Source organism: Sebastes fasciatus, chromosome 16 (genome assembly GCF_043250625.1).
Source record: "Sebastes fasciatus isolate fSebFas1 chromosome 16, fSebFas1.pri, whole genome shotgun sequence".
NCBI lineage: Eukaryota > Metazoa > Chordata > Actinopteri > Perciformes > Sebastidae > Sebastes > Sebastes fasciatus.
The window spans coordinates 15,025,001-15,052,894 of NC_133810.1; the positions used below are offsets into that span (position 1 = coordinate 15,025,001).

General features: G+C 39.3%; 2 protein-coding genes across 3 annotated transcripts in view; one reads left to right on the top strand and one right to left on the bottom strand.

Moving 5' to 3' along the window:
* LOC141752454 (replication protein A 70 kDa DNA-binding subunit-like) overlaps positions 1 to 17,919 on the bottom strand; it is a 48,707-nt gene extending 30,788 nt beyond the window's left edge. Inside the window, exons 1-10 of the mRNA XM_074610440.1 lie at positions 17,766 to 17,919; positions 17,188 to 17,241; positions 16,329 to 16,407; positions 15,993 to 16,101; positions 15,804 to 15,895; positions 15,615 to 15,713; positions 6,152 to 6,458; positions 3,772 to 3,874; positions 3,569 to 3,637; positions 346 to 538 (exon numbers count right to left, since the gene is read on the bottom strand). Of these exons, the coding sequence (XP_074466541.1) occupies positions 346 to 538; positions 3,569 to 3,637; positions 3,772 to 3,874; positions 6,152 to 6,458; positions 15,615 to 15,713; positions 15,804 to 15,895; positions 15,993 to 16,101; positions 16,329 to 16,407; positions 17,188 to 17,241; positions 17,766 to 17,798 (1,138 nt within the window). The 5' untranslated portion in view covers positions 17,799 to 17,919. The remainder of the gene's footprint in view (positions 1 to 345; positions 539 to 3,568; positions 3,638 to 3,771; positions 3,875 to 6,151; positions 6,459 to 15,614; positions 15,714 to 15,803; positions 15,896 to 15,992; positions 16,102 to 16,328; positions 16,408 to 17,187; positions 17,242 to 17,765) is intronic.
* Positions 17,920 to 18,821: 902 nt separating this feature from the next.
* Positions 18,822 to 27,286, top strand: smyd4 (SET and MYND domain containing 4). Of its 2 annotated transcripts, none has more exons than XM_074610436.1 (10): positions 18,822 to 19,065; positions 19,637 to 19,781; positions 20,884 to 20,973; positions 22,129 to 23,143; positions 24,251 to 24,496; positions 24,789 to 24,990; positions 25,131 to 25,258; positions 25,370 to 25,486; positions 26,804 to 26,927; positions 27,088 to 27,286. In XM_074610436.1, the coding sequence occupies exons 1-10, from the start codon at positions 18,929 to 18,931 to the stop codon at positions 27,209 to 27,211; spliced, it is 2,328 nt and encodes a 775-aa protein (XP_074466537.1). In that variant the 5' UTR covers positions 18,822 to 18,928; the 3' UTR covers positions 27,212 to 27,286. The 2 variants fall into 2 exon arrangements, with proteins under 2 accessions (XP_074466537.1, XP_074466536.1); XM_074610435.1 differs by having other exon boundaries at positions 24,789 to 24,976; positions 25,114 to 25,258.
* The last annotated feature ends 608 nt before the right edge of the window (positions 27,287 to 27,894 follow it).

The following is a 27,894-nucleotide window of genomic DNA, read 5'->3' on the forward strand; positions in this document are numbered from 1 at the left end:
ACTTCATTTTCTATATTTAACAGTTTTGTTTCAGTGCTTGTTCGCAAAGTTTGGAGAGGGAGTGAGTCATCATCTGAGCCCTCACCACAGATTGCTGATTGGGCTCGACAATACCTATCTTAATCAGGTGATTAGCAATGTTTGCGGGCCTTGATTGCAAAAAAAATGAGCTTGTGAGAAAAAGAAGACAAAACTCGAACATACAAGTCTCCTGCCTTCGCCTCTTTACCTCAACTGTCCTTGGCACTGAAGCTCTACCTGCTCACTCACTGTTAAGTTGTTCTTTTATCGGTTAAATGGTAGAAATTAACAAATAAATTGTCAATGATGAAATTCTTCTCTTACCAATGATGGCGTCCTTGTCTCTGTTCTCCAACTCCGCAATGGGCACAAAGTCACAGTGCACAGCGGGAATGTCCTGACTGTCATCGCATGGCACAATGGATGAATGAGCGTGGAGTGTCATCTCGTAGTCGTTCTTCAGTGTGGTGTACTGTTTGTTGGCCACCTTCAGCGTAGCCTTGGTGATATAGTACACCTGCAGAGAATGGGCGAGCAAGGTGAGCTGGCATTATGAAATTACATCTAATCAGACTGTGAATTCCTGTGAATTTGAAGCAACTATGACCGATCGAATTGAGCGTCCACTTTATTGATCCAGAAAAGGAAATTATTATTTTACTACGGCTTCTGTTCCAGCAAAAGCTCTTAAAAAGAAAGGAAAAAACCTTCAGGTCCAACTAAGATGTGGTGTCATATCAGGCCCATCACTTATCTAATTCACCAGAAAATAAGTAGCAGCTGAGAGCGAGTCTGCTAAACAGCACAATTCTAACTCAATATGCGAGGCACACTTCTTCATTTGCTCTCCCATCTCTCCAATATCCTCTCTCTCTCTCTGCCTCTGAGTTAGTCTCTCTGGCTTACTCTCTTTCCTCCCTCTCTCTCCCATTTACCCCACACAGCGATAGGAGCATGAAACTAATGTGATAAGCATTTTGGCTGCTCAGAGCCAGTCACACCCACTCACTGTTCTGTCAATACTCAGATCACGAAGGGAAGACGGATTCATTCCTTTATTTATCTTTGGAGGGCAGAGGGCACAAATTGGATCTGGGGCTGTGTTGGGAGTCACCGCCAGTGGCCGATACCTGAGCCAGTGTGACTAGCAAAATGATGGCCGGGGTTAATTGAGTTATTAAGCTCTGTGGGCCAGACTGAGATGAGCAAGAGCTTTAACATGTGTTCTACCTATCTGTAATGGCATATGTATACAGGAACATGCACAGGGCATGTTCTGGGTGTTAGCACTAGACTTCAGGGATGGTACGATATATGATTACATCGTGGATCGCGATCAAAAAACACTCACAATAAGTTGATCGTGGTGAATTTCCATTATCGGGATAATCGTGAATATCGTCACGAGAGACTTGAAAAAGTTGTCTAGCTCGTTATCATGGTAGAGAAGTGATCCTTTATCCTTTATTTATGCAGAGAGACTGTATGATTAGGATTGTTTTTCGCTAAAAAAAAGTATATCATAAATATTAACTATTAAAAAGTATACACAAAATGTTTATTTCTTAACAAAATCCAATATGTTTTTGTGCTATATTAAGAGTTTTAAGCATATTTTGGTGATTATCGGGATAATATTGTGAATCGCAATTATTTTGGTCAGGATATTTATCGTCCCATGCCTAAAAAACTGAACTTGCAAGTTTCATTTAAGGGCAGCACTGTTTGTGTTTCCTCAAAAGTATTAATAAGGAATTCTTAAATATTAATTGTTCCATAATACTCATGATTATCTTAAAGGATCCTTCTGTATAAACTTGAATTCTTGTATACAATTCTGTTTGATTTGCAGGCCTCCAGCAAGGTCAGAGGTCAGCATCAGTGTCAGTTATGTAACAGCAGCTGGAGCTGGTGGGCATCACATTTCTTACTAAAAGGACAGTAAAGCAGATGTTTGCTGACGCGAGGTCTTGAATCAAGACCCTTTGGATGAAAGATGATCTAAACGCTACCTCCAGGATTCTTTAAGTGGTTTGACAAAAAGATGAATATGAAATAGCATTTGACTGACTTTAATTCTGTTATTACTCTCTATGATAAATCTAAGAATACCTTAAGGATAAGTTTGGAATATTCACATGCCCACGACCGTGTACATAGGGAAAGTTATTGTTCGCTATAATCAATCCTCCTCTCTATATTTGGTGTGAGGAGATCCCCTTGTGCCGTGACTACACCGTAAGAGAAGGGTGACAAAAACCAGTGTCCTTGTTCTTTGCAAAAATTTATTGATATATTGTGAATTTCAGCCAAAGTTAATTTGAAGCTTCAGAGTTACCCAAATAGAGTGGATGTACTTCAAATTTACAGTCTTTTTAGAATGAAATTCCCTCTTTGTGTTTCCCCGGACACTGAGTCACACCTGAGGGATACATCCTGGTAGTTACATTGCAGGGAAAACAACACTGGCAATGAACCTACACGTGACCACCAGGATGAAGATAACACAGGGATGCTGGAAGTCAGTCAGAGTTTTGGGGTGCTGAGAGAAAGTTAGTCTATATAATGACGTCATACTAAATGCTATGCAACATTCATTTTTCTTTTATTTAATTAGCAATGTTTCAAGACCCCATCCCCCCATATTTTAATAATATAGATATATTTTTAATGTCCCACGTCCCTGGAAGTTACCGACTAAATTAGGTTAACTCAGACTGCTGAAGACTCATATTAGCTTTGGTCAAACTTTAGAATTAATTTTAATACAGAATAAAGACTCCCCAAGACTCCATTTCTTCCAGTGTAGTCGCTATGAAGGAATCGCTTCACTTTCAGTATGGAGAGGAGGAGTGATTACAGCGTGTCACCTATACATATTATAATCTCTGTATCCATTACTTATGCTGGAAGATAAACTTCATAAACACAGCCCGCAAGACTGGCAGACATTTCTGATACAATGAAGATAACTTTAAGATAACACTTTAACAACAGCAAAACAACATCAACACGTCAGTTTCGACATGTTTTCTCACACTGTTCTCAGCAGCGCACTCATATATCCACCCAAATGCTCTCTATGTCTCAAACATATATATTTCAGTAATATATGACTTAATAAATCCCTTCCACAAAATCCTCTAATACTTGCCTCTGGCTCATTCACCGGCCAGAAGTCCTGCAGGCATGAGAGGATTTTGCAGAAGGGTTTATTGGGCACTATTTTACCTATGATACATTTGTTTGAGGCATTACGTGCATACAAAATGGATAGCTGAGCTGAGAAGCTTACTCTGCAAGTAGCTCGTGAGTTTTTATAGCCTTTAGATATTGTCTTACTGGTGTCAGTTTTATCACAGAAATGAAATGGCTACGTCGTTTGGAAGCTCCTTCTCAAACAATGCGAGTACAAACGTTTCCTTGCAGCATTCAAAGTGACTGGCGACGTGTAATATGTACAAAAGTTATAACTTTTAAGTGAGGTTTCTAAGAAGCTCTTATCACTTCAAGTGAGGATGGACATGGGTGAGTGGGATCTGCTCACCTTGCCTTGCTCCACTAGAGAGAAAAACTTGTCCACTTCGTTGTTGAAGGCTGTGATCTTGATTTCTCCCTGTTGACCCGCAACACATTTAGATTAAACAACATTTCGCTTCATGAATAAAACAGCCATGTGTGACATACAGTATGCTGAAATGCATGCACATAAACAGATATTCAGATATTCCTGTCCACTCCTCTACTCACACTCTCATCCAGTATCTCAAAGGAGAAGAGCCTGCCCTCTCCTCTAGAGTTGCTCCAGGTGCGGATACTGGATTTGTTGGTGACTCTGGCTCTGATAGTCCACCTGGGGATATAAACAGAGTAGATATTTGTAATAATGAATCAGCGCTTACAAAGTATATGTCAACAAAACTAACATAACTCCACAATATGTGATTTGATTTTGGGGGGGGGGGGGGGGGGACAGCCAAATATTTTAAACTTTAATATATCATAATTAGGGCTGTCAAAGTAAAAACGATTATAACGGGTTAACGCAAATTCTTTTTAATGCCACTAATTTCTGTACCGCATTAACGCAATTTACGTTCGACAGAATGCCGACAATATTTGTCATTGTTTTGATGATTAATTCATTTCCAATAATAAATATGTACATACACTTGCATAAAGCAGCATTTTTGCCCTCTCCCATGTTTATAACAGTATTAAATACTTGACAAATCTCCCTTGAAGGTACATTTTGAACGATAACAAAATGTGCAATTAATTTGAGATTAATTATGATTAACTATGGACAATCATGCAATTAATCGTAATTAAATATTTGAATCGATTGACAGCCTTAATCCTAATTAAAATAGACCTTAAAATGTTAAATTTGCTAATATAAAAAACATGCCCCTGACCGAAAGCTAAGCTTTGCAAATGTTTTACTTCAATCATGTTTTCCTTTTTTATTTCCATCAACTCATATTTTATGTGAATGTACACAGAACGCTTAACATAAATTCTTTGCTAAAAAAATATTACAAAAAGGTTTTCTTTGACCAACACAGTTATGAGCAACTGAACTAAAATAGTTGCAGTCTAAAGGTCAGCACAAACAGTAAAGAATGCTGCAGAGACGCTTTAAAAATCTTCCTCTTTTGTTAATGAGCATCTCAACTCAGCTCACATCAGTCACCGACGTGTAACACAACTGCACAGGAGAACAATTCCCAAGGAAATTGGATGAGTGTCTTTTTCAGTCTTTTTAAAGTTCCAGGAAAAGAAAATCCAGCAACTTTTCTTTTCAAAAAGAGTGAACTCGGTGTTGTACATCTGCCAACTCCTGGACGCATTTAAAATGTGCTTCTTGTTCTGTTTTTAACAACAGCCAGCCAAGCTCGGCAGTTTATGCAGCAGTGAGCTTTTTGACTGCGTTGATAATTGTGCAGTGGAGGATATTCATACCATAACTTTGCCTGCAATTAAATCCCCTATCATGAGAGCAGCTGCTGGCCCAGAGTGAACCCCATTCCCTGCTCAGTATGGATAAGACTGCTACACCGAGGTTTATGGCAGCCAAAAGCCAATTATAGTCTGCTCTAGATGCTATTACTTAACACCGGCAGAATGGGATGAGAAAGCCACGCAAATGGCCGTAAAAGACCATGTGAACATACACAGCATCCCTATATAATCTACTGTATAACACTTTGTGTCACACGCACCCGCACTCCTCATCTCACACAAACATATGTAGCAGAACCACAGCTGCTGAAGTCATCTGTTTTACTCACTGTAGGTACTCCCCAACTTCAAAGTTAGAACAGTCATCAGTTTATTACAACACCTAGAGGCACAGTTATCTTTACAGCTTGCAATTTCAAACAGGGCTACGTTATCAGAGCCCGTACATGGAGAGAGAGTTGACAGGGTACCTTTACTCCAATCTGGACAACTACATCCTGCTATACTGCACTCTTGTCTTTTTGTGGCCAACTGTAAGGTCAGAGACGGAGACTTAAGCCAAATGAAACGATAAGAAGTAAGAGTGGGAAAAAAAAACAGCAGGAAAATTGAACCCCAGAGGAGGAAAAGAAACTGTGAGAGGAAGGGAAGGGGGGAAAAAAAAAAACGAGTTTGGCCAAATCGCCACCAGGCCAAATAACAGAATCAAAACCTCAGCAGCAGACCATAAAGACCCAGCAGTACCTGTCGTTAAAAATGTCCCTTTCAGATTGGTCATTTCATTTCCATGCGGATGGGCTGACTAACATGCACACACACAAATTCACACACACACGCGCACGCATTGATATAGAAAAACTGGATGCTCAAGCATGCATGCACAAGCACATATACACACTCAAACATGCCCCAAAGGCCTACTCAGAAATGGCAGCAAACAGGGAAGCGGAGTCGCAGCACGAGAGGAAATAGCTCCGCAGATTAACGAGCACAAGAGGAATGAGACTTGCTTAGAATTTAGGAGGAAATACATGCAAGTCAGGTTCGGTGCTTTATAACTATCCACTGCGGAAGTTATAAGTTGTGTTTATAGAATTTTGCAGACACCATACATGTATCTGAAAGCAAGCACATGCAGAAATGGGACACACACACTTGAACTTACTTGCTTTGGTAGGGGTTGAGGCTTGCAATAGGAATCACTTTTGTTGAAGAACTTGGAGAAGAGCTGGCACCCTTCATTGGTGAAAACTTCATGGGTGAACCTTTCATGGGTGAACCTTTCATAGGTGAGGCCTTCATGGGTGAGGCCTTCATGGGTGAAGCATTCATGGGTGAGGCCTTCATGGGTGAGGCCTTCATGGGTGAAGCATTCATGGGTGAGGCCTTCATTGGTGAGCCCTTTATGGGTGAAGCTTTCAGGGGTGACTTTCCCACAAAACCACTTCCTTGGCCTTGGTGAGAAGAAAAGGCTGCAGGGAAACAAATTGAGATACTTACTGTATAGGAGTACGCCAAATTTACAAGATGGCAACTTAATAGTAATGAAAGATTAGTACATTTGTTGATTTATTTAACTATTTATCGGTATTTTTTCATTGTAAATTAAACATCTTTGGGTTTTGGACTATTTGTTGAGCAAAACAAGCACAGCAAAGATGTTGCCTTCGGCTCTGGCAAATTGTGATGGGCTTTTTTCACGGTTTTCTGACATTTTTAAGACGATTTGCTTAAAAAGAAATCATTTTGGTAATGATGACTGGATTAATGGTAATGCTTGTGAGCTGCAGCCCTACAATTAAACCATCTGTGCTAATGTGTATAGATACGGCAATACCATTTTAGTGAGAACTGGTCAGAGAACCAAACACTTATAATACTCCAGTGATTTAGCATTGCACTATAACATTGTCGGACAAGAAAAAAAAGTATCAATACCGATGCAGCAGAACCAGAGATAGTGTCTTTTTTTGTCCACGTATTATGCCGAATTTAACACTAGGCAGCGGCGAAGTGCAGCTTGCTGCAATAATTACATTTTTAAGCGTCCGGGAGGCGTGTTCATGTGTTTCATTGGGGAATAGATTCTTCGTAACATAGGTTAACATGTCAGAGGAGTCACAACACCCGTTTACTGATAAGCTGCGGGTACTCTTTGGCCGCACTTCGCCACAGAATTTCATAGACATTGCATGGCAGCTCACCGCAGGCCGCACTTCGCCTCTACTCTAGTGTGAATTTAGCATTATTCTTCCTTGTCCAAACTTGGTGTCTACATTACCCACGATGCATCTTGACCTTCGAAAGTTTAATCAATAATTTTCATCATTGACTTTATAGAAGTTCAAACATTGTGAGATACTTATTACCTCAAAGCACACGCAAAACCTATCAAGAACAGTAGTTGAGGTAGACAAATTAATTTGCCGATACTGATACTTAACTGGTAGAGCACCTACCAGTATACCATTAGGCCGTACACACTTAATTAAACCCCCTAAAAAAATATTTCAGCGATTATAAAACATTAGTGGTACTGCTATCGGATCATGTGAGCAGCTGCCAAAATGATAAACTGCCTGAGAAAGTTAAACTCTCCCCACAGATCTCCCCGTGGAGTTACTCATTTCCCTGTTAACATCAGCTTGTGCCAATGACTGAAACAGTGTTTTTCTTCCTGGGTAAGACTGCCAATCAATTATTAATTTCATAATTACTGTACTTATGCCTTTCAGTCATAGGAGAAAAAAAAGAATAATTAGGATTAGTTATCAGAATATCACTCAAGACACCAGGCATAAATTTGTAAATACTAGTCTTAACCACTTTCATAATTTGTGACCATTTTATATTTAGTTTGAGTCAGAGTGAAACACAGAGTTTAAAGGGTATTACGCTTTTTAAAAAAAGGTATTATTTTAAATAGGCAGTAGAATGAATGAAGAAGCTCTTAGGTTATAGGTTGTTTCACACAGATGCTTCTGTGTAATGCTAAACCTAAAGTCTAATCAGTCAAGCTGTGATTTTTCTTTTGATTACATAGAATGCTGTCCTCGTGTTAAGTTTAATTACTATGCTGATATTATTTCAGTCATGGTTAGGTGTGCACTTAATCAACTGAGACCTAATATGAAATATCTAGGGCTGTCAGAGTTAACGCGATAAGGCGTTGATGCAAATTCGTTTTGACGCAACTAATTTATTTAGCGCATTAACGTGACTTGTGATTTTTAGGTTGTAGTGAGCTCAGTTTTAAAGCTAGAATGAAGATAGTGAATCACATTTTGGCGAGGAAAAACTAGCATGGTCATTTTCAAAGGGGCACCTTGACCTCTGACCTCAAGATATGTGAATGAAAATGGGTTCTATGGGTACCCACGAGTCTCCCCTTTACAGACATGCCCACTTTATGATAATCACATGCAGGTTGGGGCAAGTCATAGTCAAGTCAGCACACTGACACACTGACAGCTGTTGTTGCCTGTTGGGCTGCAGTTTGCCATGTTATGATTTGAGTATATGTTTCATGCTAAATGCAGTACCTGTGAGGGTTTCTGGACAATATTTGTCATTGTTTCGTGTTGTTAATTGATTTACAATAATAAATATATACATACATTTACATAAAACAATCATATTTGCCCACTCCTATGTTGATAAGAGTATTAAATACTTGACAAATCTCACTTTAAGGTACATTTTGAACATGTAAAAAATGTGTGATTTAATCATGATCAACTATGGACAATCATGCGATTAAATATTTTAAATCGATTGACAGCCCTAATAATCTCACATACAAAACAAAAACCACAGTTACTTTAAAAAGTTAAGAATAAGTTCCCTTTGTTTCTAAAACAACTGATCAGCTTTTACATTCTTTTACAAATGACAATGCCAGAAAACTTGAACAGTTCGGACCGGCCCACAGAATCACAAGCTGCTATTCTCACCTCCCACAATGCAGTCGCATCAGCCCCATCCCCAGCAGTGATTCAGGCTAGATAAAATACATTTTACGCAACGCCTCATTTTGGTATGAATGTGCCATATTGAGGAACAGCAATTTGAGGGAGGAATTGTCAGGGATAAAAAGATGTAATTCCACAGAGATCACTCCCCTGATATAAGCTCCTGTTCTGGAGCACAACAAATACTCACCTCTATGATACCCTCCTTTGCGGGTGTGTAGTGTAATCAAGTGTGTGTGTGTGTGTCATGAGCAAATTCCTCGGGGAAATCACAGACTGAACAGCTATTTTCAGGCGAGGGGTAATTAACATCAATATTCATACACACGCAATCCGGGTGGAGTGTTTAGAGGGAAGAAGCTGGTAGTGAAAGAAGAGAAGAGGAGATGATAGGCGTGGATGGGTGGTGGTGGTGGTGGTGGGGGTGAAGTACAGAGCAAAGAGAGGGGCATCGAGGTTTGTCAAGGATCCTCATTTTTTGTGATTAAGATCAGTGCAGAGTCCTAATATGTATGCCACTAACGTATTCAACAGCCTCTGTTTGTGGAGGGTGCTTGGTGGTGAGGATACTAAAGGAAGAGAGAAAATGAGAACTATATAGACAAGAAAAAGGCAATAAATAGAGAAAGTGAGTAAGAAGGCGAGTGTGTAAAAGTGTGTGTGTGTTTATAAGAGAGAGAGAGGAGAAGAGGGAATGAGTTGTGAGGACAAAGGAAACCTGCAGAGAATAGTTAGTGATGAATAATGAATATTTCTTTTTTAACTGCACTTCAGCAATTGCAGATTTCTTTTTGGAATTTTAAATATGATCTGCGAAGCAGTTTGAAGGCAGTCTATTTCAAGGGGCTGCTGCTGATGAATATTTAAATGAGAACACAGATCCGTCGGTAACTACTGCGTCATGACCTTTGGCTCTACACCTACTGTAATGCTGAAGGACTTTTTTTTTAATCATTTCTGAATATTCGGTAACACTTTATAATAACCATCATTTATAAATGGTAAATTGATAGTTAATTAAACTTAGTTAATAGTTAATTTACTGTTAACAAACAATGAAACAATAATTAATAATGTTTACTAATTATTAGTAATGCTATAATGTCTGTTATTTTATCATTAGTTTGTGTAATATGAAATAATTTGTTTATTAATTATATATTGTCACAGCTGATAGGAGACGATAATTACATTCTGATTACATTAGTAAAGTATTTATTAACAATTTATTGTTGCACACATTATAGCATTTTATACCCTATGTTAAGTATTTAATAATTAAAAAATGATTTGTAAACGTTTAAGAAATAGTTTGTAAAACATATATAAACATTACATAGATAGATGGACCAGAAGCCTATTATTAATCATTAACAAATTAACCATCTATCTAAATAATGTTAATAGATACTTTACCAAGTATTTATTAACCATTTAACAAGGTATTATAATCATCAGTTGGAACTTTATAATAGCCATTCAAATCATATTTATAGACAGTTCACAAACTAATTATTAACCATTAACAAAGTGTTACAAATATCTATCTATGTAATGTTTATATATGTTTTACAATTTATTTAAGGTTTACAAATAATATCTTAATAATTAACAGATACTTATATACTGTATATAGTATATAAAATGCTATGTGTACAACAGTAAACTGTTAAAATAATAAATTATACTATTACTAAAGATTAGTAAACATTATTAACTATCATTGAATTATTCGTTAACAGTAAAATAACTATTAACTAAGTTTAATTAACTATCAATTTACCATTTACAAATGATGGTTATTATGAAGTGCTACAGAATATTAATATTATAACTCAAATTTTGATGTATTTTTAACTGAGAGAGTACAATGTTGTCGCTTGTGGCTGATAGAGCATACAAGGCACGCCCAAAACAATAATAAATGCTGAAAACATTGAAATTATTCCTTCAAACTCTACTGAAACCAGAGAAAAACATGTTCTCTGACCCCATCCTCCCACTCGGAGGATGTCAGAGGTCAGGTTTAACTACAGAGCAGAACGCCTGGAGCTGATAGGAAGTGCTTTCCATTCAGCTAATTATGCTTTCTTCTGTCCTCGCAGCCCCGTCCTCTGGCCCTTGACCTGGAAATTAATCGGGGTCATCATCAAGGATGATATGTCTCGGAGAAGACGAGGAGCAAGAAACCATAGGTGAATCCTATGTGGAAGTTTTTCTTTGCCGGACAGCAGCGGCATTTAAATCAGAGTCTGTTCAGCTGATCTGATGGGACTGCAAAGGAGCGGATAGTTGACCTGCTGTAGAAACAGCAATATTGTTGCATGATTGCACCAACGTAAAATTTGCCCACGTTTATCCAGAAAATAAAAATGATTAGATGCGTTTAATCTAAATCACAAATGAATCATAACAAACTACATTTTCATCAGCCAAAGATGTTAATTTTCTTGTTTTCTGCTCCAAGTGTATCTCTGCTCATTCAGGAATAATGTTTGTCCTAAAGAGCTGCACAGTTGTAGTTATTATTAGTCCTGTAATATCCACCTTGAGCCTGAATGGGATGGACTTACTGTACCTGCAGCCTTTCATAGAACAATTTATGATTTGATTGCGCCCACTTGTCTGTTCTAGTCTTTTAACCATAAACACATTTATTTGCCTATCGGTGTTATTTCTATCATGCCCTGATATAGATCTATAAGTGCGATTGGAGCAGCAGGCATCCGGCAGTGGAGATGCTGTGCGTCACGAGTAGTAGCCATTTCTTAAAAATGACCCCAGAAGCCTCTAATAAAACAGCAGGCTAGCCAGTCATTACATTACCCACAGCTCATTGGAAACACTTCATGTGTTGCACTTAGCTAATCTTGTGAATGCACGCAAATGTATCGACTTATTGAAAATGCAATTCACAAAACCACTGAAAGGTAATCATAAACATTCAGTAGGAGAAAAGACTTTACGCACGCGGCTTGTTTTTCGCTGTAAAGAGGACCATTTCATCAAAAGAACAATTAAATAGAGCAGCGGGTTTTCTGTATCTGCCGGGATCTCTGAGGTAACACGATTCAAAGGGATGTTACGAGGAAGGAGTAAGATGAACTACTTAATGCAGAGCCTCGTCTTTGCTCAGTCAAATTAGTTGACTCTCTTTCTCTCTCTCTCTCTCCGTCTGTGCATCGCTACGAGGGGATTCAGTCCACAACACCATATTCATGAAGCCATGAACTGGAGGAGCCATCGGCCCACACAGGCTCCCTCAGTCACAACACACACATACAGACACACACCTACACGGGCACAAACACACAATATATACCAAGCACTCATTATCCACCCACATACCTACATCCTCCACTGAGGAGGACTATTGGGTATGTTTTCTGCCACATAACAAAATCAATGCCGATACTGAGAGCAGTTGGTGGTATAAAACAAGTGAGTGAAACAAAGACTAAGATAATAAAAGAAGATCCAATAAAACACAGGCTACTTTAGGCATGATACATGGCACCAGCCATTTTTGGCAGAAAACCAACCATCATTTGGAGGTTCTATTCAGTTATAAATAAAAGGTTGGCGGTAAAACAGTGAAAGGTGTGAGTTATGGACTCCACCAGCCGCAGTGGCCAGTGGGCAAGATAGTTTCCCGCTCTGATAGCTGAGCAGTAAATATGATAAAAGTGCACAATGTGATATGAAAATAGGGCACCAGAGCTTAAGGACCTGCAGTCTTCCATTCGTTTGAAAACTGCAGTAGCTACCTTCAACTGGTTGAAAACCACACTGTGTCTTATGATCCAGTTACATCTAATCCTGAACTTACGCTCAGACTTTGGACACTTAAAGCAGCAGTGGGTAGAATTGGAGCAAATATGATTAAGAAAAGTTATTTTTATAAAATATTATATCCTGACAGTAGTGCATGAGACAGGTAATCCGAAAAAAATCATGTGCCTCTGTCCTCCGTTGGTCCTAATGGCATCTGCAGGATTTCACAGACCGGAGGAAAACAACCAATCACAGTCGAGCTGGAGCCTGCCGTCTCTGAGCAGCTGTCAATCACTTGCAAACTCCGATTAAACGGTCAAACTAGGCAGCGTTGATCAAATATGAATCAATATTCTGTTAATGTAATGTCTATTTCTTGACTCAAATGTTTTCAGAATCATCTTGTAGTGTACTGTTTAGCTGTAAAATGAGAAAGTTTGTGACCCGGCAGCCATGTTGAGATCAGTTGAAGAAATACCAAGCACCGCACCACCAGCCGGAGAACAGCCAATAGGAACACTTGAATTACAATATGCTGAAAGGTTATTATGGAATTTTTGCCCAATGATGCCAAAAACATTCTGCCTACTGCAGGTTTAAGTGCTATGAATACCAACAGGAATGAAAACCAGGATTTAAATTTTAGTCCATACTGCTGGTTCAAGTGTGGTATGGTAAATGAGATTGAAAACTGAACAACAATGTCCAAAATTGGTCCACAATTATGGCTGCAGAACAACAGCATTGAGGATAAAAAAAACAGTGAGAGGACTGTAAATCATACATCAGCACTCTTCTCTCAAAGGGTACATGGCTCCCTCTGCTGGTCAGATGAGAGTTTGTCAAATTAGTCACATGTTCTATAACAACAACCTCACCAACTCCTAAAATGTCCGGTTATTCTGAAAACACAGCTGATAATGACTGATGTAAACAATCAACAAAATATGTTAATTTGTTGAGATCTGAAAAAAAGAATAAACTCTGACATGCAGAGTGTTGTTTACAAGAAAGACAGTAAGTCATCATCTAACCGAGAAGCTAACATTTTAGTCCAAAATGATGTTGAATTAGTCATTACTTGAAAATTACCCCTACTTGCTTCCCATTCTTCTTACTATTATACGGTTTGGTCCTCTATAAGCACTACATTTCAAGAGTTCCTTCCGCATAACTTCAGAATTAAGAATCAATTCTGTGACTTCTGGACAACAAAACTGTATTCAGCTTGAGCAAAGCCCCAATGCTCATTGCTCAGTGCATCTAACTTTGCTAAATGAAGAAATTAGAACTTGTTTGTATTAGTGAGGTATGTAATTGCTGTAATCTGCGCAGCAAATGAGTAGTATCAATCCATATGACATGTAATATCATGAACAGAGAGCTCGAGGGCCTCTGGGTGCATTGTTTTGTTGCGTTTAAAAATGATTTATTCTGCCTTGCATGCAGTGGCTTGGGAAAGCATCCACATATATTATTTTTAGTACCGCTGTCAACACTCCATTTCTCCTACTCAGAATAGAGTTTTTTGTTGTTTTTTTTAAACCTAAATGACTGATAGCTATACCAAACTCTGTGTCTGTCTGTATCAGCCTCATGATGCTCTCTTGTACATGCAAAGCAAAAGCTTCAGCTGTTGTATATTCTTGCTATATCTAGAATGTCAGTGTAGTAATCAATAAGTGTGTGCTTGAGAGATACAAGTTACATTCATCCAATTTGTTGGCTGCAGAAAATGTTGGATAAAATAAGTGGAGACTTGCTGCTCCTTGTGTTCTAGATGGGGAATATGCTCAGAATGCATCACCTCTTCATGGCAAAATATGATACTGCTCAACGCTAATCCCATTTCTCCACATTTGTTACTGCTGTGAAGCATGAGAAGTCAATAGGGTGACCAGGTGTCCCACTTTACGAGGGACTGCACGGCATTCTTATCCCTTGTCCCACATATTGAGACAATGTCCCACATTTTCATTGCCTCTAATTTTCAGTTTACCTCTGCAGGACAGATGCTTTTCTAAAATCTGGCAATCATCCAATGGCTGTGAAGAAAGCAGGGAAGGCTGCCATCACGGCGTTGCGTTTGCTGTCAATCAAACTGCACACACATGGGTCACGTGCAGGTTAACCTGTCACCTGTCTGTGCTACGCTATGCCCAACAGGGAACAATTGGAGTCACCACAAAGTCACAAGCTATGCACATTTAGGCATAATATGCTATAAACTACCACAAAGAAAAATAACTGCAGCTACAACAAAGATTGTGAAACTACTTAAGTGGGTGAAGCCGGTGGGAGGCGATTCTCTGAGTATTTTGCAAAATTTGCCAGGTATTTTTCAATTTCATTGAAGCGACACTGTACAACATGCGAGTCTCACAAGAAACGTGCGGCAAGGATCAACGAGCAATATATATATATTATATATCAAATTTCAGAGATTCTGTTAAATTTGTCCTGGTTGACAAAAACTGCTATAAGGAAATAAAACAGCAGGTTTATCATGATCATGGCACTGATAATTGTCAAAATTGTTATAGTATATATGTGTAATGATGGCTGCGCAACTGATTCGACTATTATCAGGCCATGAAAAAGGCGTTATTGGCCGCTATAAGCTCCATAGATGTGGGTTATTAGAGGTTTACTATGCCTACTATGCTGTAAAAGTGAAACTTAAAAGCAGAGCTCGCTGTCATCTTCTTTTATACCTTCTTTCAGTGATCTACCATGTGAATAGATGATAAAACCTACTGTTGGATCTATTTATAGTGCTTGCAATGACTGATAACGCCTATTTATTGGCCTGATGGAGAGGACAAGAGAATTATATATACAGAAGCATGAAATCATATACAAAATCTTTGATATGACACTCACTGCTGTTGCTCTTGTAGGAGGGTCCAGGTACTGCAGCAGATGAAGGGGATGATGGGACAAAGGTATTTGAGAAAGACTTCTGTGGAGATGACGTCTTACCTGTAAATTGAACAAACACCATGTGGGACCTGCAGAAACTTTTTATTACCATTTCTAACTTCAAGCATGTGCATCTTAAAAGAATCATACCAGCTGGATTATATGGAGTGGGATTTCCAATAACCCCTCCAGTTTCCTCTGCAGATCGCAATATCTCCATGTCCAACACAATCATCACATGCCTGGAAGAAAGTTACAATAAGCCCAAGGGGATTACATCCAGCAAACCAATTGAGAGAAGGGAACGGGAAGAAAGACAATGAAAATGAAAACACATACCTTCCATCTGACAATGTGTTTTTGGTGGTCTTCTTCACCATACACACACAGTTAGGTACCAGGAGGTTTTCTTCTGGGAGATTGTTTAACTGTGTGCCCAACACAAAGGCTACGTACACAAACACACACAAATATATTCATGTACATCTAAAAAAAATATTATTCAACAGATTTATTGGTCACTGGTACTTGTCTTGATTATCTTCTGAGGTATAAATTTTGCTTAGCACTACTTTTGTACCTTGTAATTCATGATATTACCCTTGTTGGATTTAACATATCTGTTGCTGCCAAAATACCAAACCCACAGTTTTGTGTCTACTGCAAGATACTCACAAGACCAGAAGTGCTGACCATCACTCATCTTGAGCCGGTACCTGGGTATAGTTGTGCCATTACTGACATCACGGATGTTCTGACAAACACAGTGGGTAGAAAAGGATTTTATAAGCAAAACAACAAAGGTTTACAGTCTCAGGATCATCATGCTCAATACTTGACATTTGACAGTTCCATGAGCTAAACTTTATAGCCAAATCAAAATCTGCGCGAAGATCATTGGCCAACCTGTGAAACCCTCCTTTCAAGCAGCTCACAACAAGAGTGTGCTCAGACTTGCCAACAGCATCTCTTCTGACCCCTTACATGTTTTAGATGGGGAATATCAACTTCTGCCCTCCAAGAGGCGATTTAGAGTCCCTACATTTAACCGCATCAGGCTGAAGAACGCTTTTGTCCATCAGTCCATCTTGTTGCTAAATAATAATTAATGTGCTGTTAAGGACGTGTAAATCCAAAGGACAGATGATAATTTTTTGAATGGGTTATGTGTGAATAATTGTGAAGTGTTTTGTTTTTTGTCTGATGGGTCTTACTTGTCTGTCTGTCTATGGTTACAGTATATCTATTGTATGTGTACTTTTTCCTCAAACTGAGCTGTACTATGGGTGCAAAATAAATTTCAGTGCAAACTGACAATAAAGTTGTATCGTAGGACTTATTAAATCAACCACCCTGTGTACACAGAACAATAATCAAAGTATTATTAATAATAATAATCTTCTTCTTCTTTTTCACTTTTATTGTATTACTTAATCGATCACTTGGATTTTTTTTTTTATTAACAATGGAAAAAAAAAAAAAAAAAAAATACAATATAGCTGGGTCAAGTGGACTTCAACAAAGGTTTACTTACCAGCAGCTGCAGCACAAGATTATTGTCCACCACCTGTGAGTCACTGAAAAGGGCCTAGAACACAATAAAAGACTTGTTAGCATCTACTGCTGCCTGGCCCCATCCTGTCCCATCACATCACCATGTTACTAATGCAAAGTTACAGTTCAATATCAACTGGAGATTAATGAAATGGCAATTATTTTTGCACCGCCCCTAGCAGGAAAGCAGCAATACTGGATCAGACTTTCCTGTTGTCTCCAACAACTCTCTGGAGCCCACATGTTTGGAAAGAATTGGCCAAATAGTAAGACTTCAGTCCACCCAAGTCATGCATTGTCAATATTTTAATAAATGAAGCACGCCTGCATTTATTTCACTCCATTAACATGTAAATTTATGATTAAACAACCTCAAAGTGTCAACAATGTGGCCAGTTAATGCTAATATTATTGTTATTGTAGATTCAGCTATGAAACTAAATCTCGTTAGCTCACAGTGCTAACAGCTGCAGCTAACAGAGCTACGTTGCTAAATACCGATAGCTCGAGGCTGGTATTTAATAACAGTAATTCAGTTATAGTAATATTCATGCTTACTTCAATTGCCCCCTGTGTGAGTTTTACACTCATGTCCTCCGGTTAAAGTAGTTCTACTAAAAGCAAGCTGACTTTTGCCTTTCTTGTTTCTCATGCGTAGACAAGTTAAAGGTATGGGAATTATCGCGAGACCAAACGGGATTTTAGGAATGAATGCAACACGAACGTTACCGGATATGGCCCCATTTATGCCTTCAAAATAAAAGAGTAAACTAGCAAGGCAGACATGATGTGCCAGATTCTTACTGTAAAAATTGGAAAGTTAAAAGTCAAAAGCGTAAAGTAAATGATACATGAACATCTGGGATTGTTATTAACAGTTACGATACTCATCAATGTGAATAATAGTTGCATATGGAAGTTTTTATTGGACTTTATTAGTTGTGACCCGCAGAAGACATTCCACAAATGTGTACCATGATCTGCAAATATTTCACTATCCACAAACATGCAGCGGTACCAATTGGATAAAATTACGTAAACAAACAGGAGGGAAGTTGCAAATGTCACATGGCCCACAAATGCATAGGGAGCATCTGCAAATGCGCAAATAACATTCCATGTGTAGAAATAGATGCACAAATGTGTGTTTATCACTTTACAAGTAAACCTTAAAATACGTATTTACAGAGTAAGTTATGTGTTTTTGCAAATCGCCTTGTATTTTTGTGGATGTGACTTTACACAACACAAATACAAATATACGTTTGTGGATAGTGAAATATTTGCAGATCATGGTGCATATTTGTGAATTGTCTTCTGTGGATTACAACTAATAAAGTCCAATAAAAACTTCCATAGTTGAACCCCTGTCAAAATCAATCCCCAAAAATGTCAGCTTTCCACGACCCGAGGAAACAGTCTTGTTGTCGTCTTTATAATAATGCATTGTGGAGATTTTAGTTTTAATAGGTATTTTAATACCTAGTTCTAATAGGTGTAGCCCATAGAGTGTATATAATATATATATAAGCCTTAGATGACTAACTTTTCCTTGGACATCAGTGGGTTTGGATAGTATGTGTTTTATTTTGAAGGTTGTGGACGGAAAATCCCATTACATCCACTAACAGCTTGACAGCGTGGTCCTCGGTCTGCGTGAAACGGACTCAAAACAAACCGAAAACAGTCTCTCCGGTGCCCATGTGGTTTATTTGTAGTTCATGATGGATCTTCCGTGCGTCCGGTGGCAAGATCACGTTGCACAGAAGTGGACCAGACTCGGCCCCGAGCTACAGGAGAAGTTTACATCCCTGCTTGAAGTAGATGATGTTTTCAAATGCGCCCTAACTCTGACAACGTGAGTACTGTTAGATAGCTTAATGCTACTGCTGTAGTTTGGTGCATGTGGGTGTCCAGTCCAGCTTCTATCTGATTGATTTTGATCAACCATTTGGAGGCATAGACTTTTATTTGATTGGACTACATGAGCTTATTTACATAGTCTTTATTCACTTGGCTAAAGTGAACATAGGTTTACAGACTTGTTTAGGACTATAATAGACAGTAACCCCCAGCTTCCTGCTCACACACTTTAATAGACACTTTAATTTTCTCAAGTATATCTCGATCAAAAGATTAAGTACAAGTAGGCCTATAAGCCAAGTATACCTAGACCTTTCTGTATACTTGTCAGTAAAAGCCAAGTATACTTTTCTGTATACTTGTCATTATGAGCCAAGTATACTTTATGTATACTTTTGTTAAGTGTATATATCTGATAAGTACATAAAAAGTAAACTGAAAGTATACTCTTATTTTAAGTTTAAAGAAGTGTACTCACTTGAATAAACTTTTTTTTGGTAAGGGGCTGGGGAACATTTTGAACAAAGAGGCACTCTCTGTAATTAGTCTTCATTTCTGTTTCATAGCCAAGATGATCTGGACTTGGTGCAGTCGATCTCCGCAGGACACTCTGTGCAGAAGGATGCAGAGCAAGCAGCCAAATACAGAGAGACAGGCAACTCCAGCTTCAAGACCAAGGACTACACTGCAGCCTCTCTGCACTATTCAAAGGTGTTATTGTGTTGATCCATATGAGCCAGAAAATAGAAACGTCAATGACACTACAATGAAACATTGGATTATAACCAGGCCACAATTCCATTCCATTATATTATGGCTATAGCTATAATATTAGGTATATATCCGGTGATACAATACGTATCATGATGCAGGAGTAAAGATTCAATATATTGCGATACTGTAAGCAAGGCGATATATTGCAATTTTTTTTTCAAATCTTATTTTAGGAAAACTGTCATAGCATAAAGACACACCATATGTATAAAATCGGAGTAAAAAACAGCTACTATGTGAAATGGCTATTATGGGGACTAACATCATCACACATGAATACATTTGGACTCATTGGATCCACAAGAGTCTCAGCTTTCCAGTCAAACATAGCTTATGCCATTCCAAGACTGTTTAAGTGACCCCAGTATGCAGAAATATTCAAATATACCATTTTAGAATAGGTGAAAATAACAAACTTTTGTACTGCATGCAAAAAACGACACGGTTTTTGCTCATAATTGCACGTGATTATCATAAAGTGTGCATGTCTTTAAAGGGGAGACTCGTGGGTACCCATAGAACCCATGTTCATTCACATGTATTGAGGTCAGAGGTCAAGGGACCCCTTTGAAAATGGCCATGCCAGTTTTTCCTCACCGAAATTTTGCGTAATTTTCGAGCGCTATTTAACATTTTTCACGACATGCAATAAGTTATCTAGTTTCATATGAGGCCAGTATCGTCACTCTAGCTTTAAGACTGAGCCCGCTACAACCTCCGAAAGACAGAACAGGGGCTGGGTCCGCTGACGGGCCGTCGGATTTTTAAGAGATTAATTAAAAATCGATAGAGCATTTTGGATAATTGATACAGGATCGCAAAACTTAACACTCATGTGTATCGATATTTCCTTACACCCCTATATAATATAATTTTAAAAATCTGATAAATAATATCAAATCAGTTGTACTGTAAATATAATTTTTTTATATTTTGAGAACAGTAGTGTAAAAAAATAATGTGTTTTTATATTGCAGTATGCCTTAAAGTCCTAATTAATAAGCATCAAAATCCAGCTCTCTGTCTCTTGTCTTGACAGGGCATATGTTTTGCACCTCGAAGTTCGGAGCAGCTGTCTCTGTGCTACGCCAACCGCTCTGCTGCGCTCTACCATCTGCAGCACTACCAGGTGATCATCTTCAGCAATTAAATAATGAGATGGTGTTGTACTTGTGGCACCATTGAAACCTGTTTAAACCAGTTCTGCTTCTTATTTGTGGAATGAAAACAGGCCTGTAGACATCTAACAGATTGTGTCACCATTGTGTCATCAATTTGATCCTGCAGGGGGGAAAGTTATCCTATTTTATCCTGACTTGTTTAACATGCTGTTTAGTCCACACAAATAGCAGGGGATTTGCAAGAGCACAGAAATAAGTGATTTCATAATAATGTCTCAGGATTTATGGGAAACAGTTTTATCATTTATGTATCATTGACATTAAAGTGCATTATTCACTAACTTGGTTTATATGATTGGAGGAAAGACATTTAGCTCTGACCCCAGTCTGTCTTCAGACAGTGTGGTCGGGAAGCAGTGTCTCACAGGAAAGGCTTTATCATTCCTTTCTTAGCCTTCTCAGGTTTGCTTCTCCTGGTCAACCGATGTTGTCATGCTATTAAATAGGCGTTATCAGTGGCACCATAGATATGGGTCAATAGGGGCCTACTACACCCAATAGTAGGTTTTATGATCTATTCACATGGTAGATCACTGAAAGAAGTTATAAAAGAACACGACAGCGACCTCTAGCGACCATAGTAATTATGACAGGAGCAGAAGACAGCATGAAATTCCATAAGGGGTGGAGGGTGGGGGTGATGGATGGGACACAAAACACAGTGTTATCACCCAGTAGACATGAGTTGGCATCCCGTGTGAAACAAACAATGTGTAGTTGTCACTTGTGATAAGTGTTAAGTTTCACTTTCACTTTTGAAACGTAGTTATTTTAAGCCAAAACACAATATTTTCCCTAAACCTTTTGTTGCCTAAACCTAAAGAAGTTGTAGTTTTGTTGCCGAAACCTAAAAAAAGCCCTTTTGTTTGTGTTCAAAGCGTAACATTTCATTTAGTTTTAAGTGTTAGAATGTGTTGCTTTTAAGTTTCGCTTATAGTGACCGATGATGACTGTTTAATGGCCTGATGGTTTAGGTTTAGATCCGTACTCAGTCCTAGTCTTGTCTCGACATCTTAAAGCTAAAATGCTGACTTATATAAGTTATCTTTATGTTTTGCTTACAATCTTTGTAGTGGTTCACACTCCTTTTCTTTTCCTCTCAGGAATCCCTTGATGACATTGACAAAGCTCTAAAGAACAGCTATCCCTCTCATCTCTTGCACAAACTGGAGGACCGTCGCACACAATGCCTCAAGCACCTCTCTGTAGGTCAAAAGGCAAAAGAGGATCATCACAATCCTGCCTCAAATAGTCATATATATCCAGACAGAGTAAACAGGGCATCTGTTGGACCTCTGAAGTTCGGGATGCGTCCTCAAGCTGCTGTCGGCTTCAGCCCGGAGAAAGGTCGACACCTTGTGGCTGCAGAGAGAATAGCAGCTGGGGAGGTGATCCTTCATGACAGGCCATACAGCTGTGTCCTTATACCAGGGATGGAGGAGGTGAAAGGGAAGGGAGGGAGGCAGGATGCAGAGAAAGGAGTGTTGCTAGGAGTGGAGCACAGGCGCTGTCACAGGTGTTTGACTGAAACGCTGTGTCCCGTGCCGTGCAAGGGATGCAGCTACAGCCGATACTGTTCAACCTCCTGTCAGCGAGACGCCTGGGAGGAACATCACCGCTGGGAGTGTCCACTGGGAGCAGATCTGATGGCGATGGGTGTGATGGAACAGCTCGCTCTGAGGGTAACACTAAAGGCGGGGTTAAAAAACATCCAAATGGCCAGGGATCCAATCAGAGACGAGCATGCAAAGTCAGAGCCAAGCTGTCCAAACGGAGAGTCCGGTGATTCCCGTCAACCCGATCCTTGTACTTCATACTACGGTGACTCTTACCCGAGCGTGTTTCACTTACGGCACCACCTGAATCGTCACAGCCCCGGTGTGCGTTTCCTGTGTGCGGTTACCGTAGCGACACTCTACCTGAAGCTCAGCAAAGCAGGACCTCCACCTACATCTTGGGACCTTAGTAGACCCTCAGGGGCAAACGGCCAACCACCAGACAAGCAGGGAGATATCGCGGATTGGAGCTCGGAGCTGTGGCTGCTGGGAAGTGCAGTTCTGAGGCACGTCCTGCAGCTGAGGTGTAACGCCCAGGCAATCGTCACGCTGCAAGATACAGGTGAATGATTTCACAAGTGTTATCACCTTGCCTCAAACTGAGTTTTGTCACAATGAAACTATATCTATATTTCGAAGTCAGAAACATGAAAACAGTTTGTTCCCTCTTTTGATATTTAGTGTCCAAAATTCAAAGGTATTCAGTTTTTATCATAGAAGACTAAGAAAACCACAGACACTGACACTTAAGAAGTTGGAACCAGTGAATTTGGGGCATTTTTGCTTTAAAATTACTTTTAACCGTTTATCTAAACCTGTGGTTCCCAACCTGGGGTACGGGCCCCCCTTAGCAGGATTCGTCTGCTTTGAGGTTGTCAAAATTAGATTTGCTCATGTATAACTAAAATCATATTTACACACTTAATGGATCATTTATACAGAAGTCTGGATATAAAACTATCTAAAAAGATATTTTTTTTTGCTACTTAGTAGCAAAATCTAATGAAATATTCTGCTTCAATCCATATTTGTTGGCGTTTAGCCTTTCAAAAACAACATTTTCACTAATGTCTTTTGACCCTTTTCGACGCACACAAAGGGATCACATACCTGTATTTACGGGGCGGTCTAGCAGCAATTTAACAACACCAGAAATTACATTTATTTAACCAAAATAACAAAGATCTATTTTGGCTCTAACCCTATTATAGTAAATTACTTAAGGCATTACAAAGCAAATATCATAGTATGTATTTGCATTTGCTTGGCGAATCCGTCAAGACGTCATTGATTTAGTTATGTTGACAAAACTGATGAGTTATATTCATTAAAGAAAGATTTAATAAAAAAAAATACTTGTTTAATACACTGAATCACTTTATTCAAATTGAGGATTTTTTTCGAGGATTTGTAATTTTTTTTAGGGTGATGATGTCAGGGGCCTCAGCTTTTCTTAGATACAGGTAGAAGGGGGCCTCAAGGAAAATAGGTTGGGAACCACTGATCTAAACTGTTGTAGATTAATGTTCTTGTGATTGCCTCCATGCTTAAACTGTGGTACAATCCACTATAGAACAATTTATGTTTTTTTTAACAACTGCATCTTCTGCTATGAATGTTCTTGAATCACACAATGACCTTTTTACTTTCTGATTCTTGCATCTCACAGGAGCAGCAAACTCACCAGTGCAGTCCAGCAGGGAAATCCGTATTGCTACGGCAATATTCCCAACTCTCAGTCTTCTGAATCACTCCTGCTGTCCCAACACCGGTCTGGTGTTCAGCACTGGAACCAGTTTGTCTGCAGACGTCGGTGAGAGTGTGGCTGAGTGCGGAAGCATGGCCCGCGGAGTCACCGTGACTGTCAGAGCAGCCAAAGTTATCACTCCTGGAAAAGAGATCCTGCACTGCTATGGTGAGAAAATTAGTAATTATGCCTAAGTCCTATGCGTGCAAAATAATTGTTAGGGTGCTGACATATTTCATAAGATACAAGGGTGCATAGCAAAAACAGAACCTTACATATAGTCTAGATAAAAATGCTGTTTGGACATTAACTAACATAGACATTTTGTCCCAGCCCTGGTGCAACATTTACAGCACTCTCCTCTGAAATTAGTCATTGCTTCCAGCAGTGTTGCTCTGTTACTTTTCTTCTCTGGGTTATAACTAACTGCTGCGATCAACTCCTATCCACCTTCCCTCAGGTCCTCACAATAGCAGGATGGCGACCCAAGAACGCCAGCGTCTCCTGCAGGAACAGTACTATTTCCTGTGTCAGTGTGAGGCCTGCACCCTGCAGCAGCAGCAGCAGCAGCAGGAGGAAGAGGAGGAAGGTTCAGAGGGCAGTCTACAGTCTGGATTTCTGTGTGGCAAGTGCAAAGGATCTCTCAAAGTAGGCATTCACAAGTATTTTTGTGGCTATATATTTTCTTAAAATTAAACATAATTACTGTACTACTTATAGATGAATTCCTCTTTCAAGATTTATCGTACTACATGTCCATCTTGATCATTTTATATGACTTTCAGAAAAGCAGCGAGGACAGAGTAGGATTTCTATGTTCGCAGCCGTCCTGTGGTCATCGTATGTCTTCATCTGAAGTGAGCCAAAGTCTGCAGGAGATCAGGGTTGACCTGGAGAAGGCTGTGGAGCTGATGGAAAGAGAGAGGCCAGGTGGTTGTTAAAAAACTACATCTCAAATGCTGATACAGTAATGTGTCATTGTCATTGTTTCAGAAGGTCTTTGTTACATCTCTGTTATTCTTCTGCTCCCCCCTCCGTCAGATGAGGCCCTGAAGCTGCTGAGAAAGACCCAGAGTCAGTCCGAACTGTTCCTTGCAGTGACACACCCGGTACAAGGGGAGCTCGAAGATGCCACGGCTAGAGCGTATGCTACAATGGGTGAGAATAATAATGCGTGACGATGAGCTTCGTGGTTAATACACTCCTACTGTTTAATGTGGTAAAGATGCACTTTTACCATTAAAGCTGCAGTCGGCTGTAAAATGAGAAAGTTTGTGACCCGGCTGGTGGGCGGTACTTGTTTTTTTGGCTCGACTGTTTTCAACATGGAGGCTACGTCACAAACTTTCTCATTTGATCGGAGTTTGCGAGTTTCGACATTGCCCAGAGACTGCTCGGCTCTGATTGGTTGTTGCTTTTTTCAGACACAGTGAAATCTTGCAGATGCCATTAGGAGCACTAGGAAGACAAAGAGGAACATGATTGTTTTCACAAATTATCTGTTTCATGCACTACTATCAGGATATAGTGACCGTTTTATAAAAATATTTTTCATCATATTTTCTCAAAGTTACCGACTGCAGCTTTAATGGACTCTCTATCGATTGGTTGAGCATGTTAACGTTAACTTCCTGGAAGGATGCCACCTAAAAAGCTCTGGCTCATAGACTGTATATAAAGATGCATCAGCGTGATAAGAACTACCTATTTTGGGGAAAAAATGATTTGATGTGTACTTTGACTTTTTAGTGTCGTCCATTTCCCATCCGCTAACATTGAGGGGGCAGGATTTATGACCTATTCTGCAGCCAGCCACCATCCAGATGTTTTATCTTCACTTTTGGGGAGCTGTCATGTCGTCCATCTTTATATATACAGTCTATGGTCTGGCTCTAAAAGCCCAGTGCACTCTGGGGATTTTATTTGGCAAGACATACTTCAACAGAGTGCTCAGTCAGTTGGGTATTTCATTTTTCAACAAGATATCTGCAACTCAAACGCTCTACCAAACAGCAGAGAAAACTACTAAAGGGTTAAGGAAGAGCTGATTAACTTTTCATACCAATATAACATTGATTGTAGTGGGTTTTTTGTTACACACACATATACAAACTGTATCAAGCAACATCATTAACTTTGTGTGACTTTCAGCAGACAAGACATTTTATTGGCCCTGACAACAATGTGTCTGTGGAAGGCTTATTTTTAGGTCATAAATAAATTATCACCCTGACACTTTTATCAAAACTTTGTACTGTAGACGACATTAATAGAAGAGTAGCACTAACAGCTACTGAACAAGCCCAGTGATGACTGCCCACACGCTGTGATAATCCGATAGAATGCTTAATAGTATCATGTTTAATTTCAGATATGTAGCTAAAGCCGAGAAAACCAATAACGCAATTCTCAGGGTGTCAAAATAAATCATTATGACCTTGAACATGGTTTGTTTCTTTTCTGCTCTTCCTGTAGGTGACTGGAATAACGCTGCCTCCCATCTGGAGAGAAGTGCCGTAGCCATTTGCTCCCAGTACGGAGAAGACAGTATTGAATTGGGTCGACAACTCTTCAAATTAGCTCAGCTACACTTCAACGGGTGAGTGAGTTGTACGGGGGGAAATTTTCAGGGCGTGCCGTTTTTCAATGTCTGATACTAAAAGTGTATGCGCAGTGCGACTGTCCCACTATTTTATTGTTTTGACTGACATTATTTGTAGAAATAACATCTCTGTGTCTCTGTCCTCTCCTTCTCCCAGTGGTGCCAGAGGCCTGGCCCTCTCTGTCATCCCCAAGGTCAGACAACTCCTGTGCCTTCACGGTGGCCCTCTCTGTCCCGAATTACAGGAGCTGCAAGATATGGAGGACTGTCTACAAGAGTAGTCTCACATATACACAAGAGCCAAAATCTTCACAATGTTATTACAGTTTTGAAGTGATTAAAATCAGTGAAAATGTGTGACTTGTGTTTTTGTATGCATTAAGACGTTTATAAGCACTTGTGTGTGTATATTTTACTGTTTTAGAAGTCGACATGCGAGTCTGCACAACTCCCAAATACACGCAGTCGATTGTGGCTCTCTGACCTCTTAGTGTCAGAACGTATCCATCAATAATTCTAATTTCATGCTCCAGTGGTAGACTTGCAGTGTGAGGCAATGTATCCACCAGGTACTTACTGTGTTACTTCTCTAAATGAAACAGAAGTAAAAGTTTTCATGATTGTGGACTTTTTGCTTGAAACAAAAAAAAAACAGTAATGTTTTACACTGTAGCATATTAATCAATCTATGAAATCTGCAAATATCCACAGCTACTTTACACGTATAGGTAGCCCTTTGACCTTTAGGTGGCAGCAGTTATCCACCGACAAATTCAATTTCATGCTTCAATGGCCGGAAAGCAAAATGCAGCTCTGACTCTTGAACCTACAGTACCTACCCCATGTCCTCCAAGACCTTTACACCTTCAAATTAAAAGTCTTTATGAGTCAGTCCTATTAAAGCATTAAGAGTTGTTTTTCCTCTCACAACTTGTAATCAATTAGTAACCTTCTATGTAACTGG

Bases quoted from the DNA above. Each gene is read 5' to 3' on its own strand.
- smyd4 (XM_074610435.1), top strand. From the start codon at position 18,929: ATGATGGATCTTCCGTGCGTCCGGTGGCAAGATCACGTTGCACAGAAG. The intron at 23,144-24,250 runs GTGAATGATTTC...TGCATCTCACAG, and splicing joins CGTCACGCTGCAAGATACAG to GAGCAGCAAACTCACCAGTG. The intron at 24,977-25,113 runs GTAGGCATTCAC...TATGACTTTCAG, and splicing joins AGTGCAAAGGATCTCTCAAA to AAAAGCAGCGAGGACAGAGT.